At 33.0% G+C, this 17,771-nt stretch overlaps 1 protein-coding gene and 1 pseudogene across 1 annotated transcript; one reads left to right on the top strand and one right to left on the bottom strand.

The window, feature by feature from the left end:
* Nucleotides 1–12,965: 12,965 nt before the first annotated feature.
* Nucleotides 12,966–15,320, top strand: LOC120186882 (mitogen-activated protein kinase 2-like). Its single transcript, XM_039190714.1, has 6 exons — nucleotides 12,966–13,185; nucleotides 13,306–13,435; nucleotides 14,095–14,232; nucleotides 14,340–14,672; nucleotides 14,766–14,949; nucleotides 15,023–15,320. Exons 1-6 carry the CDS (start codon nucleotides 13,007–13,009, stop codon nucleotides 15,193–15,195), a joined length of 1,137 nt encoding a protein of 378 aa, XP_039046645.1. The 5' UTR covers nucleotides 12,966–13,006; the 3' UTR covers nucleotides 15,196–15,320.
* Nucleotides 15,321–15,671: 351 nt separating this feature from the next.
* Nucleotides 15,672–16,229, bottom strand: LOC120186890 (annotated as a pseudogene).
* Between the last annotated feature and the right edge of the window lie 1,542 nt (nucleotides 16,230–17,771).

Raw genomic sequence — 17,771 nt, 5'->3', positions numbered from 1 at the left:
TAATGCTGTCACCACAGCTCGCATAAATGCACCGAAGTGCCACGTAGAATTGCATCGTAGTGCCACGTAGAAATGCACCGTAGTGCCGCGTAGAAATGCACCGAAGTGCCATATAATAATGTCCATAAGGACCACATATCATTCCTTAAGAATCATATACATAGACTAGGGATCAAGTATGTGTCTCACAAGACTTCACACATGTTCCAAAGAATATATATATGTCCCGAAGGACCGCGTAGACCTTCGACTCTTGGCATGCCAACTATACCCCTAGCTCTCATGACACATAACATAGGCATTATCATTTATGTCATTTCACATGTTCACGTATTCATATTACCTGGGCACGTAGTCTCATAGTTTTTGAACATAACTCATTGTCACATTTTCATATAATCACATAGTCACATTACACGTAGATCATTTCCATGTAATTCACATGTTACATATCTCAGGTTCTTGTATTCATATAACGTATAATCACATAGATTACTTTCACATATACATGTTCTCATATAGTTTCTATCATTTCTCACACAATCACATTTATTCATGTATGGTATTTCATCTAAACCGTATAATAATGGCATATATTCATATCACCGAATAACTTCACCTGAATATATCTTTTGTTCATTTCAATGCTTAAATCATATAACACATAAGTTTTCCTTATGTCATTTATGCTACTTATTCATATAATCTTATGTTATCTCCTATGTAAATGCTACCTAACTTATCTCATTTTCCATTTATACCAGTTTAATCTATTTATTTAGTTAAATTTTACTTAAATCCTATACCATAATTCTCTTTAAATATACTTCTTCTCTATAACACTTATCTTATAGTTTGGCATCATCATTTATACTCAATTCCCTTCACTAATATATTATTCTCATATTACTCTATAGTCTAATCTTATTTAACTCATCACCCTTCTCCTGTAGTCATATAAATCTATTATATTGATTCTTATAATTGATCACATTTAATATGTAACATGCATGGTCACCTATCATATAACCTATTTCACATTCTCATATAATCATATAGATCATTCATATTAATTCCTATAACTTATCACACTGCATGCATTCACACAAATCGTTAATACATCCTATAATATATATATCACATATACCCAAATCAAATATATACATATGATCATACATTCAAGCCTTCTAATATAGGAAATAGATTTGTCGCAAGTCTTATTTTCGTTAAACATCATAAACTAACTTGTATGCACTCACCTGGCCTCACTAGTCAATTCTAATCTCTTACCTTTCCCCTTGATCGATCTTACTTGTCAATGATTCTGAAACTTGATTAGGCTCTGAATCTACATAATTATACATTTTAAGACAATTATTAGATACATACACCTTGTAATTTGATACTAGCAACTTAAACGAACTTATTAAACCAACATTCACAATTTTCCTTTAGGGGGAATCGATTCCCTACTATGGGGGTATCGATTCCCTCATGACATTCTGGAAATTTTTGTTCGTTTGAAGGGGTATCGGTTCCCCTTGAATGGGTACCAATTCCCCTTTCCCATAAATCATATTTTTAGCTCGAAAATCACTTCATTTTCAGCTCAACACTTCATACTTCACTCCCTTTAATATTCCTAACTTTCATACACATACTTAATCTCATTTCTACTCCATAATCACTTCTTTAAACTCAAAATTCTATCATTTACATGGCATTCAAGAATCACACTAAATTTCCAACATGTTCTAAAACCCATTCTATCACTTCATATCTCTTAATTTAACCCTTGACAAGTCAAATTAAACTTCAAAATCTATTAACTCCTTCTATTTCAAAAAATTCACTTAAAAACTCATTTTTCTTAATTTCTCATAACTTGCTAATCTTTGAGTTTTAAGCCACCTAAAGCTTTCCTTAATCTTTCTTAACATCCCAAGAATCAAAACAAGCTTTAAAACGAAAGAATTAACCAACTGAAGACCCATTTACCTTATACAAGGCTTCACGGTGGAGAGGATGAAGAAGAAGACTGAAGAATACTCTGGAGAAATTATCTCATTTCCCACGTTTTTATATCCCTTAAAAGAGATTAAAAATCTTCTCTTAGAAAAAACCATAATACCCTTGTTATTTCCAAACTTTACCATTAAATCCAACATCAACTTTCTTCAATTAAATCCATGAACTTTTAACTTATTTCGAAATCAAGCACATAGTTTTTAAGATTTGTAATTTAGTCACTGACCCTGATTTAGGATGTTACAAATCTGCCCTCCTTTAAAGAAAATTCGCCCTCGAATTTTCACTGCACACATTGATAAGAACATGTCTGCTAATGTTCTCATGTTGTTTCCTTTACTTAATCTTTCTTTCCCTTAGTTCTTCAACTACCCTTTTTTTATATACCCTTATCATGTCACTTATCATATAACAAATATCATCAATTCTTATCAATCAAAATCATTAATCAATCAAATTCCTTATCAATCTTTAATTACCTTGCAGTAATAACAAACTTTTATTCCATCAACGCTTAATTATTTCTTAAATTTCCTTAATACATATAAATTATTCTTTATTCCTCTGACTAAATCTCCTTGACCAAGAAAATTAATCTTTATCACATCTGATTCTTTAAACTTTTTCCTTTCATTTCCTTATTCCATTATTCATTTATTCATTCAAAAATCAAAATCTCCTTATACACAAATCATATATTTTCTTTCATGCTCACATACTCTTTTCCTCTCACTTATGCTCATCTCTGATTATTAATCTTTATCATCTCTTCATAACTTTGATAATCAACACTCCTTGCACATACCTTATTCTGCGTAAAGTCCTTATTCAAATCATAATACACACATACTTGACTTCCTTCAAACATATTAATCCTTTACTCTTTCCAGTCGAACTAACTCAGCATTAATTTATTTGACTCATTCAACTCACATTCTTACTCATTCACAATGAAATTTTCCTGGGTTCAAACTTAGGCATTACAATTTCCTTTATCTTATAAATCAATCATCAATGCACCTATTCTTAAACCCTTGCAAAACAGTACCTATATCACTTGATCCTTTTTAAATAATTTTACTTTACCTATTTTCTAGCAGAACTTTTAATCCAATCCATTACTTTCCCTTCTAACTTAACTTCATATTCATTCTTAACTCCTTATTTAATCTTGCAGTACCAGACTCTACTATTCAAGCGTATATGTCTTTCATCAAGTTTTGATCATTTGCTATGGAATACAACTAATTCAAATCGAGTATGTAATTGACAATCATAATCTCCGTCTCTCTTCGATAATGTCGATTTTTATGAGATACAAATTCTCTTAATTCTTCTGAGATCTCTCTAGATCTTTAATACAATTCATCACTTCTTGAAAAGAACAATTTTAACATCAATAATATTCTTTTCGTCTAGGAACAAACCCTCCATACCTCACTTACATACATCATTTTTCCTTCAAATAACTTAACAAAAATTTCTTCGACTTATCAAACTACATTCATATCCCTACACATTACGATTCCTATGTTTTCAAACTCAAGCATTCTAACTTTCTCTGTCTTATAAACTGATTGCTGATATATATTGATTCTTAAACTTTTCTATTACTTTATAAATTTCCTTAACCATACGAATCCTTATCTCCTTCACTACATCACAATTACATGATCGAGATACACAACTATATCCATATCCGTTTTATATTCGGTTAACTTATCCTAACGATATCTTCAAATCTTTTAAATCCAATACACTTTTCGTCACATAATCTGGTTAGCCAATGCTAACTCTTTTCATCTAGAATGCAAACCCTTATAATGTCCACATTTTGGCTTATACACAGTACTATCTCTTTGTTTCAAATTCATCACACTGTTTGCATTTATCTTATAAACTGGTCACTGATTCACTTATTCTTGAACTCTTCTACAATTCTAGCCACATCCTTAGATCTTTTAACTTTCTTATGGTGACACTTGTTCACCATATTCAATCGTATCCATGAAATAATAAGAATACTTCATATCACTTTTCCGATTCAGACCTATGAAAACTTTCTATCACTATTCTAATATGATTTCAACTTTCTGAAATCAGTATTTGATATTATGAGGCACTTCCTGAAGTGTCCGCTCTTCCCCCTGCCTGGCCAGGGCAGGTGAATTGCTATCACAATCAGGAATATCGCCTCTTACTCCACTTTGAAATTACTATAATCATATTTCTATTATAACTTAGCAATCTAATTCTATTAGGAAGACAACACACTCCTTACACTATTAGATCAGAATTTTTCACCTTATGTTGGCATGTACACATTTTATGACACTTTAGACTTCTGTTTATACTGAGAATCGGCTAAACTTTAGCTCTGATACCATTAAATGTAACACCCCTAACCCGTATCCAACCCGGATACGAGTATGAGGTGTCACATTGACTTTTCAAACTTTAACTCTTGACAAAATTCAAAGAAAATTTAAACATTTCATTAAAGTAAAAGCGGTTTAGTTACATAAACTGACCACAATAACCAAAATCAATCAGAGCATACTTAATTCAACCAATTAGTACATGCCAACTATACTCAAAATAACCAAAAACATTTAAATCCTCTATTTTCTGATCTAAAATTTTGTAAGGGAGGTGCTGACCTGTCTTACTCTTCTTCTCTTCTCTTCTCGCTTCTGTAACCTACGTGTGAAACAATCACACGCTAAGTCGATGACTTAGTGAGGCATAAAAAAACACATCTAATGAAATTCATACCCACTAATCATGCATGATTGTTTTATGCTATCAAGTCATACAACTCATTTACATATACATCAACATATATGTGCACTTGTACCATGTCACGAGAAACACACATATCATTATATCAAAAATACATATTTATATACAATCATTTCTATTATTATCAATCTGTATATTAGTCCTTATAATTTTATACTTTTATCCATAATATCCTTAATTATCACATCATAGCACATATATCAATTTAAACCAAAATAAACATATGATCATACCAAGTTTATTTATCTTATCATTTTTATTAGCCCGTGAACACATGTGAGAACTATAGATATGTGAGTCTATAGAGGTTGTGCACTAATGCTGTCACCATAGCTCGTATAAATGCACCGAAGTGCCACGTAGAATTACACCGTAGTGCCGCATAGAAATGCACCGTAGTACCGCGTAGAAATGCACCGAAGTGCCATATAATAATGTCCATAAGGACCACATATCATTCCTTAAGAATCATATACATAGACTAGGGATCAAGTATGTGTCTCACAAGACTTCACACATGTTCCAAAGAATATATATATGTCCCGAATGACCGCGTAGACCCTCGACTCTTGGCATGCCAACTATACCTCTAGCTCTCATGACACATAACATGGGCATTATCATTTATGTCATTTCACATGTTCACGTATTCATATTACCTGGGCACGTAGTCTCATAGTTTTTGAACATAACTCATTATCACATTTTCATATAATCACATAGTCACATTACACGTAGATCATTTTCATGTAATTCACATGTTACATATCTCAGGTTCTTGTATTCATATAACGTATAATCACATAGATTACTTTCACATATACATGTTCTCATAGAGTTTCTATCATTTCTCATACAATCACATTTATTCATGTATGGTATTTCATCTAAACCGTATAATAATGACATATATTCATATCACCGAATAACTTCACCTGAATATATTTTTTGTTCATTTCAATGCTTAAATCATATAACACATAAGTTTTCCTTATGTCATTTATGCTACTTATTCATATAATCTTATGTTATCTCCTAGGTAAATGCTACCTAACTTATCTCATTTTCCATTTATACCAGTTTAATCTATTTATTTAGTTAAATTTTACTTAAATCCTATATCATAATTCTCTTTAAATATACTTCTTCTCTATAACACTTATCTTATAGTTTGGCATCATCATTTATACTCCATTCCCTTCACTAATATATTATTCTCATATTACTCTATAGTCTAATCTTATTTAACTCACCACCCTTCTCTTGTAGTCATATAAATCTATTATATTGATTCTTATAATTGATCACATTTACTATGTAACATGCATGGTCACCTATCATATAACATATTTCACATTCTCATATAATCATATAGATCATTCATATTAATTCCTATAACTTATCACACTTCATGCATTCACACAAATCGTTAATACATCCTATAATATATATATATATCACATATACCCAAATCAAACATATACATATGATCATACATTCAGGCCTTCTAATATAGGAAATAGATTTGTCGCAAGTATTATTTCCGTTAAACATCATAAACTAACTTGTATGCACTCACCTAGCCTCAGTAGTCAATTTCAATCTCTTATCTTTCCCCTTGATCGATCTTACTTGTCAATGATTCCGGAACTTGATTAGGCTCTGAATCTACATAATTATACATTTTAAGACAATTATTAGATACCTACACCTTGTAATTTGATACTAACAACTTAAACAAACTTATTAAACCAACATTCACAATTTTCCTTTAGGGGGAATCGGTTCCCTACTATGGGGGTATCGATTCCCTCATGACATTCTGGAAATTTTTGTTCGTTTGAAGGGGTATCGGTTCCCCTTGAATGGGTACCGATTCCCCTTGCCCAGAAAACATATTTTTAGCTCGAAAATCACTTCATTTCCAGCTCAACACTTCATACTTCACTCCCTTTAATATTCCTAACTTTCATACACATATTTAAACTCATTTCTACTCAATAATCACTTCTTTAAACTCAAAATTCTATCATTTACATGGCATTCAAGAATCACACTAAATTTCCAACATGTTCTAAAACTCATTCTATCACTTCATATCTCTTAATTTAACCATTGACAAGTCAAATTAAACTTCAAAATCTATTAACTCCTTCTATTTCAAAAATTCACTTAAAAACTCATTTTTCTTAATTTCTCATAACTTGCTAATCTTTGAGTTTTAAGCCACCTAAAGCTTTCCTTAATCTTTCTTAACATCCCAAGAATCAAAACAAGCTTTAAAACAAAAGAATTAACCAACTGAAGACCCACTTACCTTATACAAGGCTTCACGGTGGAGAGGAGGAAGAAGAAGACTGAAAAATACTCTGGAGAAATTATCTCATTTCCCAGGTTTTTATATCCCTTAAAACAGAATAAAAATCTTCTCTTAGAAAAGACCATAATACCCTTGTTATTTCCAAATTTTACCATTAAATCCAACATCAACTTTCTTCAATTAAATCCATGAACTTTTAACTTATTTCGAAATCGAGCACATAGTTTTTAAAATTTGCAATTTAGTCACTGACCTTGATTTAGGATGTTACAGAAGTGCTTCAAATTTTCCTTAAATGGAAAAATGTGATCGATAACTAGACTGGTAGAAATATCAAACATCTTAGGACGGACAGACAATAGAGGGGAATATAAAAGTGACCCATTCTTTGACATTTGTCATGAGTATGGTATTATTTGACACTTCACTGTTAGAAATACACCATAACAGAATAAGGTGGCAGAGCATATGAATCGAACACTATTGGAGAAAGTTCGATGTATGTTGGGTTAAGTAAGACATTTTGGGCTGAGGCTGTGATATATTCTGGCCATCTCATCAATCGTGTACCGTCATCAGCGATAGGAGGAAAAACACCATTGGAGGTATGGTCTGGAAAACCTGCTACTGATTATGATTCCTTACATGTATTTGGATCCACTGCTTATTATCATATGAATGAATCCAATCTTGATCCAAGAACAAAGAAGGCTCTCTTTATGGGAATCACCCATAGAGTGAAGGGATTCCGTCTTTGGTGTTTAGACACCAAGAAGATAATTTGTAGCAGAGATGTTACCTTTAATGAATCTGCCCTAGTAAAGAAGGTAACAAATGAAGTTGTCCAGACAAGTAGGACTCTGCAACATGTGGAACATACTCCAAAACAGGTGGAGTTTCAACAGAATATGATCTCAGAAGTTGATTCAACTAATTCTTCAACTCCAATAGAAGAATCAAAAGATGAATAGGTTCAAACCCAAGAACCATTGGAGACACCAGAACCACTGCAGTTACAAGGCTAAGGAGAGAAATTTGTAGACCTGCTCAATTTGTTGATATGGTGGCCTATGCTCTTCCAGTTGTTGATGATGATATCCCTATCACTTACCAAGAATCAATACAAATCTTGGAAAGTGATAAGTGGAAAAGTTCCATGGATGAAGAAATGCAATCTCTCCAAAAGAACAACACATGGAAACTAGCACAATTACCTAAAGGTAAAAGAGCAATTAGATGCAAGTGGGTATTTGCAAAGAAAGATGAATCTCATAGCAAGAAAGATGTTCACTACAAGGCAAGATTGGTAGCTAAAGGCTATGCTCAAAAGGAGGGAATCGACTACAATGAAGTATTTTCCCCTGTCGTGAAGTATTCCTCCATTAGAATATTGTTGGCCTTGGTAGCACAGTTGAATTTGGAGCTAGCTCAACTTGATGTAAAGACGACTTTCTTGCATGGGGATTTAGAAGAAAAGATCTATATGACTCAGCCAGAAGGATACAAAGATGGTGGTTGTGAGAAATGGGTTTGTAAGCTGAACAAATCGCTATATGGATTGAAACAATCTCCGAGGTAGTGGTACAAGCGACTTGATAGCTTTATGAGGAGGCAAAAGTACACTAGAAATAAATATGATCATTGTGTGTATTTACAAAAGCTCAAAGATGGATCTTTCATTTATCTTCTCTTGTACGTTAACGATATGTTGATTCTTACTATGCTGGTGATTTGGATAAGCGTTGATCAACTACTGGGTATTTGTTTACTCTTGCTAAAGCCCCAGTAAGTTGGAAGTCTACTTTGCAATCTATAGTGGCTTTGTCTACTACAAAGGCATAATACATGGCAGTTTCAGAGTCTGTGAAGGAAGCAATTTGGCTTAACGGGTTGATGGAAGACTTGGGAGTTGTTCAAAGTCACATTAGTCTCTATTGTGACAGTCAGACCGCTATTCACTTAGCGAAAAATCAAGTCTATCATTCAAGGACTAAGCATATCGACGTAAGGTATCACTTTGTGCGTGAGATCTTTGAAGAATGAAAGATTCTACTTCAGAAAATTGCGACAGCAGAAAATCCTGTAAATATGATGACCAAGGTATTAACAGTAATCAAGTTTAATCATTGTTTGAACTTGATTAACATCCTGAAAGTTTGAGCACCTTCGAGTATATGGCGCTTGTGAGCGCAATTAGAGGCACAACATCAAATTTAGGGAGTTGAAGAAGTTGAGTAGGCTTGGTAATTTCAAGCCAAGGCGGAGATTTGTTATGTTTGGCTTGTAAATTGTCAAATTTGGCAAGTTAGAAAATTCATCTTTGGTAGGTGGCCAACTTTGCACATGGGAATTTCATCTTGGTTGGTGGACAACTTTGCAATGAGAATTTCATCTTTGGTCCCTAAAATATTAGGTTATTTATAAGTTTAGTCCTTAAAACTCAACTATAAATAGGCCTTAGTATTTCATTAGAAATCATCCCTAAAACAAATTCTCTCTTCCATTTGTTTTCTTTATTCTCTCACTTTGAGAATTCTAAAGAATTACATTTATTATAATATTCATACTAGATCAAAAAGTAATTATGACGAGACCTTATACAAGCCATTTTTTTCAGGGCATTGCATGAGCCATTTCCCCGTAAATTACTATTATTTTTAAAATAATCATATTAAAAATATGAAGAGATACGGGAGGGGGGATAATTTGTCGTAGCATAGAATCATCGACGCATACATGAGTAATTTGCAAGTAAAACAAATAAAGTTTACTCTCACTTGGTCCATTGCTAGTTTGAATTTTAAAACGTCAATGCAGTATTATGATTACTTAAATCATTTTTACTATTCCTTATTTGAAAATCATCATAAAGTAAATTTAAATTATAAAATTATCTTTAAAAATTATAAAATTTACCCTAAATTACTGCTAGTATTAAATTATTTTAAAGAATACACTTCTTAAAATCATAATGAAATGAGTTATAATATCGAAATTTATTAGAGAAAGCGTCACATCTTACATGTGCAGCAGAAAGTTATGTTAGTTAGGGGTTGCCGTTAGAAAAGGCGGATAACTGTCAATTATATCAGTTATTAACTCACTCCAATAATATTTTAATCTTCAAGGGGAGAGCCTTTAACGGCTTAAATTATGTAGTGTTGTCGGTTTTTTAGAAGTTGGTGAAATCAACACCCCTTGAGGACCATGACCTTGACCAAACACACGCCATGGTCGGTTCAGAAACGTGATTTCTAATGGAATCTTAGGCCCCCTTAATTATGGTTTATCTAAACTGTTTTTGGGTTAAAATATTTTAATAATAATTAATCTTAAATAAAATGATAGTTTTAATAGGCAAAAGTGCCCAGATAATGGGATGGGAAAGATTATTTCCCAAAATGATGCACTCAATCGATTAATTCTTCATCTAGGGTGTTTTCTACAATGTTTTATGGTTGCATGGGATATCTTGACGTCTTTTGAGGAAAAATTTTCCCATGCAAACCATCCTTTGAAAACCAGTTAGAAAACTCGACGTCTTGAATTATTTCCTTGTTGAAAATCCCGGCGTCTTTAGGATTTTAATGCAAAAAAAAAAGTTGGCGTTTTTACATAAATATCACCTTAACAAAAATTAATTACTTGATATATCTGTAAAATTTTCTAAAATGATGCCTAATAAGTAATTAATTTCTATTAGGGTGATATTTATGTAAAAACGCCAACTATTTTTCTTTATTAAAATAATTTGTAAAAGTATTTAAAGATTTTAATGCATGAATAATTTTATAAAATATTATGGATAATCATCATCATTTTGAAAAATAATTTTGTAGAAAGCCGTGACACATGCACCGCATAGGATTTTGAAAAATAAATGCTAGTTATAAAACTTTTATAAAATTATTTATATTTTAAATTAATTACCCTCAAATTTTTCCTAGATTATACTATACGTATAGGATTTGAAAGAGTCAAAAATGTATCAGAAAGTATCAAGTAGTAATTGGTAGACATAATTGTATTGTGTAATTTCATGCAAAAACTAAAATTTGTCGAGTTATAAAATAATTTGCAAAAACATATTTAAAGATTTTAATGGAGGAAAAAAATTGGTGTTTTACACAAATATCATTATAACATAAATTAATTATTTTTTGGCACATTTTTAGAAAATTTTACAGATCTAACAAGTAATTTGATATTTGTGTAAATATGTCAACTTTTTTTTCTGCATTAAAATCCTAAAGACATCGGTATTTTCACCCTAAAGACGCTGAGATTTCCCACTGATTTTCAAAGGATGGTTTGTATGGGAAAATTTTCCCTTGAAGATGCCGATATATCCCATGCAGCCATGCAACACTGTAGAAAACACCCTAAATGAGGAATTAATCGACTAAGTGCATCATTTTGGGAAATAAATTTTCTCATCCACATTATTTGGGCACTTTTGCCAGTTCTGTTCTAATAATGTTCTCTGAATATCATTGATTTTTTCTAATAGTGTGAAATGATTATAAGGGCGGATGTACGTGGTTCTATAGGGGAGCCATTGCACACTTATTTTGAGAAAAATGTTAAATTTAGTTTAGTTTACTAATAGGAATAGGAAAAAAATAAGAAAATTTGTACACCCAAATATTTTTTGGAATCGAGTATTAAAATTTTGAACCCCATTTTTCAATTTCTAGATCCGTCACTGACACAAATATATATAATTCAATTTTATTTGATAAAATAGGGACCTAATTGAAAGAAATATAGAGAATGAAATTATTATAAATTAGCTGCCCTTATTCCCATATGTAATGGGATAAGGGGGAGGTAGGGTAGTAGGATGCCCTCAACGCTAGGTTGAGAGCAACTTCCATAGAAGACCTCCGACAATTATGTGGGACTCGATCCCACGACCACAAGGTTAAGAGCTTTGCGTTCTACCAACTGAGCTAGACGGGTAATTCAATGAAATTATTATAATTATCAGTAAATATTTAAGGGATGGAATATTTTTACTTTAATCTTGAATTTGATCTCTTACTTAAAAAAATCGACTTGATCCTAAATAAACCTATTTTATTTTTTTGAAAAAAAACTTACTTTATAAGATTGAATCAAATAAAAATTTATAAAATTCATGTCAAATGTCAATTGCCAAATGCATTCATCAGGCAAGAAATAGTAATAGTCCAATATAACAAGAATTAATGCCCAATCATAATGTTATTTAACAAGATGGGCCTATATCCAGCATTCAAGCTGCGAAGAGTCCTATGAAGTGACAGCGCAACAGGCTGAGTTCTCTCTTCATAATCTCTTGGGTTTATGGTCCGAAGCGATTTTTTTTTTTTTTTTAAAAAGTAGATCGAAATCCCGTCTTCCACATGAAGCGTCGAGTGTTGGAAACCATGGCCAAATGTGCAGCTGAGTTGCCCCCCCATGCTACCTGCCCAGCAAGCGTCCCGTGATCAGCACAACCACCATATCGGAAAAGCAGTTGGCTAAGGGAATACTTGGCACCATCTCGCATGGCTGATGTTAAAAGATACCACATGTTAAGTTGGATGGATTACTTCAGTTTCACTTTTCAAAAATCTCCTTTCATTTCACGGATTTCGACCCACCAAACTTTGATCACATCAAACAAACCAAACCTCTCCTTGTCTGAGTTTCACAAAAAAATTAACATTTTTTTGGCAGTGTAGAGAAACATTACAACTACTAAAAAAACCCAAAGTTGCCAACAATGATTCTCCAGATATAAACAAACCTAGTCTGAATTTCCTTTTTTTTACGTTAATAACTTGGTTTTAGCAGGTGAAGAAGAGAAGGAAGATAAAAACACACATAAAAATGAAGAAGGAGATTGGGAGTACAAAGCAGTCGAGCTCCGAAGGAAGCAGCGTGAAGGGAGTTCTGACTCATGGAGGAAAATACGTACACTACAATGTGTACGGTAACCTGTTTGAGGTGTCCAGTAAGTACGTGCCTCCTATTCGTCCTATCGGTAGAGGTGCTAATGGTATTGTTTGGTAAGTCTATTCTGATGTTGTTGTTGAAATCTTTCTTCTATCTGGCGTTGTTTCGGATTGTTGTTTATCTTTCCTGGTTGATTCTTTTGTTTCCTGGGTATGTTTTTGTTGTTCCTTCAGTGCTGCTGTCAATTCAGAGACGCGTCAAGAGGTTGCTATTAAGAAGATTGGTAATGCATTTGATAACATTGTGGATGCCAAAAGGACTTTGAGGGAGATCAAGCTTCTTCGTCACATGAACCACGAAAATGTAAGCTTGGCCTCTATAATTATTTCCGCAATCTGCAATCAGATGTTTGAACATATAAGGTTATGTACCGTATTCGTGTTCGTTTTTTTTTTCTAATGTGTTCATTTAAATTTTTAGTATTATGTTTATTTTATTTTTAAACATGTTTGTGTTGGATTCGTTTAATATTTCCGAATATATTCATTTAATATTTGCAAACTTATTTGTTTAGCGTTTGCCAACATGACTCTTGCTAACATTTTTTTTATCATACCCTTTTTTTATTTATTTACAAATCAAAAGAAAAATTGTGAAATTGCACCACTAATTCTTAATTTTCATAGACTTTACAATTTAAACTCTAATATTCATCCCATGTTCAATTTAATCTCTACCTTCATCAATATTTAATATATATATAAAAAGAGAACCAAATAAACGAGCTTATAAATGAATTTGTTTGAAAATATAAATGAACTGAACACAACTCTATTCGTATTCGTTTATTAAATGAACATAAAAATTTTGTTTATAATCATTCATGTACCTTAATAAATTAACCTTAAGGTTAATCAGGCATCTGCCATCTACTGTTCAATGTTCCTAGTTCGTACGCCCTTTCTGTACCATTTCCTATATTAATGAGGCTATCTATTGTGTTTCCGCTTCTCTTTTTGCAGGTCATTGGCATCAAGGATGTCATCCGACCACCGAAGAAGGAGACCTTCAACGATGTTTACATCGTTTATGAATTGATGGACACTGATCTTCATCACATAATCCGATCCGACCAACCGTTGAGAGATGATCATTGTCAGGTTTGGATAAAAGAGGCTATGGGGACTGGACATTTATGTCACTGATTTAACTTACTTTTCACCAAATACTGCATATAACATGAATCTGATAATGAAACCTTCTGCAGTACTTTTTATATCAGCTGTTACGAGGGCTGAAGTATGTACATTCTGCCAACGTTTTGCACCGTGACCTTAAGCCAAGCAGTCTGCTTTTGAATGCGAATTGTGACCTTAAGATCGCGGACTTCGGATTGGCGAGGACCACGTCCGAAACAGATTTCATGACCGAATACGTCGTCACTCGATTGTACCGGGCGCCGGAGTTGCTCCTTAATTGCTCAGAATACACTGCTGCAATTGATATGTGGTCTGTTGGTTGTATATTTGGAGAAATTATGACCAGAGAGCCCCTGTTTCCGGGCAAAGATTATGTTCATCAGCTGAGACTCATCACCGAGGTACTCAATTATTCTACCTACGGTCTGCCATTCTAGACATAAACGTCAGTTTGTTCATTTTTAACGTGAACATTCTTCTAATGTGTACAAAAGTTGATCGGTTCACCGGACGATGCCAGTCTTGGATTTCTCCGAAGCAACAACGCCCGAAGGTACTTCAGACAGCTCCCACAGTGCAGGAAGCAACAGTTTTCAGTTAGGTTCCCAAACATGTCTGCTGCAGCTGTTGATCTGCTAGAAAGAATGCTTGTCTTTGACCCCAACAAACGAATTACAGGTACAAGCCAAGAAACTAGAATCTGTTCGGTCCCCCCATAACTGAGGTTAAGTATTTTCTTGCATCTATTCAGTTGAGGAGGCCCTTTGTCACCCATACTTGGCATCTCTTCACGATACCAACGATGAGCCGGTCTGTCCTCGACCATTCAGTTTCAATTTCGAGCAATCATCGTGCACTGAAGATCACATCAAAGAGCTTATTTGGAGGGAGTCTGTGCAATTCAATCCAGATCCAGTTCATTAAGAGAATCTCCTATGGGATGTTTATGTAAAAATGTAGAGGGAATCGACTTCGTTCCCTGGAATTCCCTATATATGTATGATGTCGCTGTGCACCATTCAACGGAGTTTATATAAATTAGGTTAATAGCATTCAACTTTGCTTCTTTGTCACCTGAAGTGAAAAAATAATCTAAGACGAGATGAAACATGACTTGTTTGTGACATGAATGAGTCTATCTCTCGTCTTTTCTTTGAATAAATCGAATCATTTTTACTGAAGAAAAATGATTTAGGTTCATGTACGTTTCCGCATAGTGAAGATGCTAAAAAAAGTTGCAAATTGACAAGTGGGGAAGTGTTCAATTATTGCTTCCTATTGACCACCATGAATATTAAACAAGAGCATCGTGCTTTTTCTTTTTAATTAAGAAATAAAAAAGGGAGAGCACTGGGAAGTTTTAATACTAACAAATTATTCAGAAAGATTCATCTGAAAAAATCCCAGAATCCAAATTTGGATAGTTAATATAAACGACAAACTTCATTAATAATTGCTCAAAGTTTATACGACAAATTCAAGTCTATGGATATATAAACTTGAAAACACACCATATATTAACAGTAAACCCTGGCAAATTCCACACTGATATGGGGAAAATGAATCCCTTATTTAGCATAAGTACTGCAGATGTGTTTAAACTTGTAAGAAGGGAAGAATTATTGCATCACTTGTCCCTAAACAGGTAACCCAAGGAAGAATCTCCACCAGGAACTGATTGAACTTTTGTTGATGGACGATCCTGCAATTTCACAACACTATCACCGTAACATCACCGATCCGACCCCCATATGGCGTAGACATTACCCCCATATGGTTTTGTCAGTTTGTTTCTCTGAACTTGGTTTATATTGAGATGGAGGGTTCTCTGGGGTAATGCCTATGCCATATGGGGTTCGGATCGGTAGTGTTAAGGTCGGTGCACTTGGCTTCTCATCGGCACCAAAGTGGTAGCCCGAGGAACTTTGGCTGCCGCCGTAGCTCTCACATCTACTCATGTTTTGTAGTGCAAGATTAAGTTAACATGTAAGTTTCAAACATGGAGGAGACCCTGATATAGAATGCGTTTAGGGCACTGTGTATGTACATGCATGTTATGGCATTCATATACTTACATGGCCATAGCAAATAGCAGTAAATAGTTAGAGAAAACAAACTATTTTGGAAAAGGGTATCCTATGGATGCTTGTCTTTGAAGTTTGACCTAACTCGCATGTATACAGTCTATTGATTTTTGGAGAGAAGTAAATTTAAACAATGATTATCAGTTTAGCACGTGAATAACGAAAAATCTTTTGAATCACATAAAAAATATTACAATTTCCATTTTATCAAATTGGCGAATCGATTACATTATTCTTAAGGATATTTTCGTTGTATAATATATCTTTCATAGTTTAATGATCTCTTTTGTCGTTAAAAAAAACTGAATTCGAGAATAAACAATAAGTATCAACACAAATATTTAATAAATTCAAGAAAAATAAGAAAAAAAATAAGACTTTTTTTAGGTTTTAGGACGAGTCAGAAATTTGATATTTGTAACATTCTAATTATTTTTTAAAATTTAGATAATATATGACGATAAATTTATATAATATCACTCATGATAAAAAATAATTATAAGATAATATGAATTCAAATCCGGATCCACTCCAACCCTAGATTTTAGATGCAGAAACGTCATTATTTAAAAACAAAAACAATTACGACTCTACAACTGTCTCTCTGAATAGGAAGAAAAAACAGATCAATACTGTTGACAGGTAATTCACGTTGGGACTGCTTAACCTACCGATCATTAATTAAACACGCGGTTAACCTCGGCCCCATCACCGATCTTGCAATTTTCACAATCAAATCAACCAATCAAAATCAGCGTACTAAGGTGATGATACCTCACCTTAAAAGAAGTACAATATATTAATAACACAGCTTTTGCTTTGTGACCCCAATATATATATATATATATATATATATATATATATATATATATATATATATTACCACCAATAAACATGTTTTTTAAGAGCTAAAAGGGTGTGTTAATGAGGTTAAACCAAGATAATGGGTCTTTACCACCACATTATTAGTGATAATTTGGTTGTTGATTTAGTGTTGCAACTGGACCCATTTATGACTTGTATTCCTCATAATGAGAAAAAAGTAAGAATATGATTTAGTGTGATTGTACTTTCTGAAATTTTTTTAAATACTCATATAATTTTGATATTTTTCTTGTATTTTTATTAATGATCTATTTCGTATTTCTAAAATTTTGTAATATCGCATTTTTTATCTTTCTAATATAATTTTCTTAAGTTTATAATTTTTAATATAAAATTTTAGGTCCATCACCGCTCAATGTAAAGAATGCAGCTTTCAGCTGATTTGCTAATTACTACATGATTGCACCATCAGTAAACATGACTATGAAATTATGCAATAAGGGTATAATCAACCAAGGATGCTCGAACCTGTTTCAATGTTGCATACAGACTGTTTCTTTCTGAAAGCTCGACCAGTGGGAAACCCAAAAG

Source organism: Hibiscus syriacus, unplaced genomic scaffold (assembly GCF_006381635.1).
Source record: "Hibiscus syriacus cultivar Baekdansim isolate YM2019G1 unplaced genomic scaffold, ASM638163v2 tig00113721_pilon, whole genome shotgun sequence".
Taxonomy (NCBI): domain Eukaryota; kingdom Viridiplantae; phylum Streptophyta; class Magnoliopsida; order Malvales; family Malvaceae; genus Hibiscus; species Hibiscus syriacus.
The sequence above is the reverse complement of the archived record's forward strand: the minus strand, read 5'-3'. Positions and strand labels throughout refer to the sequence as shown.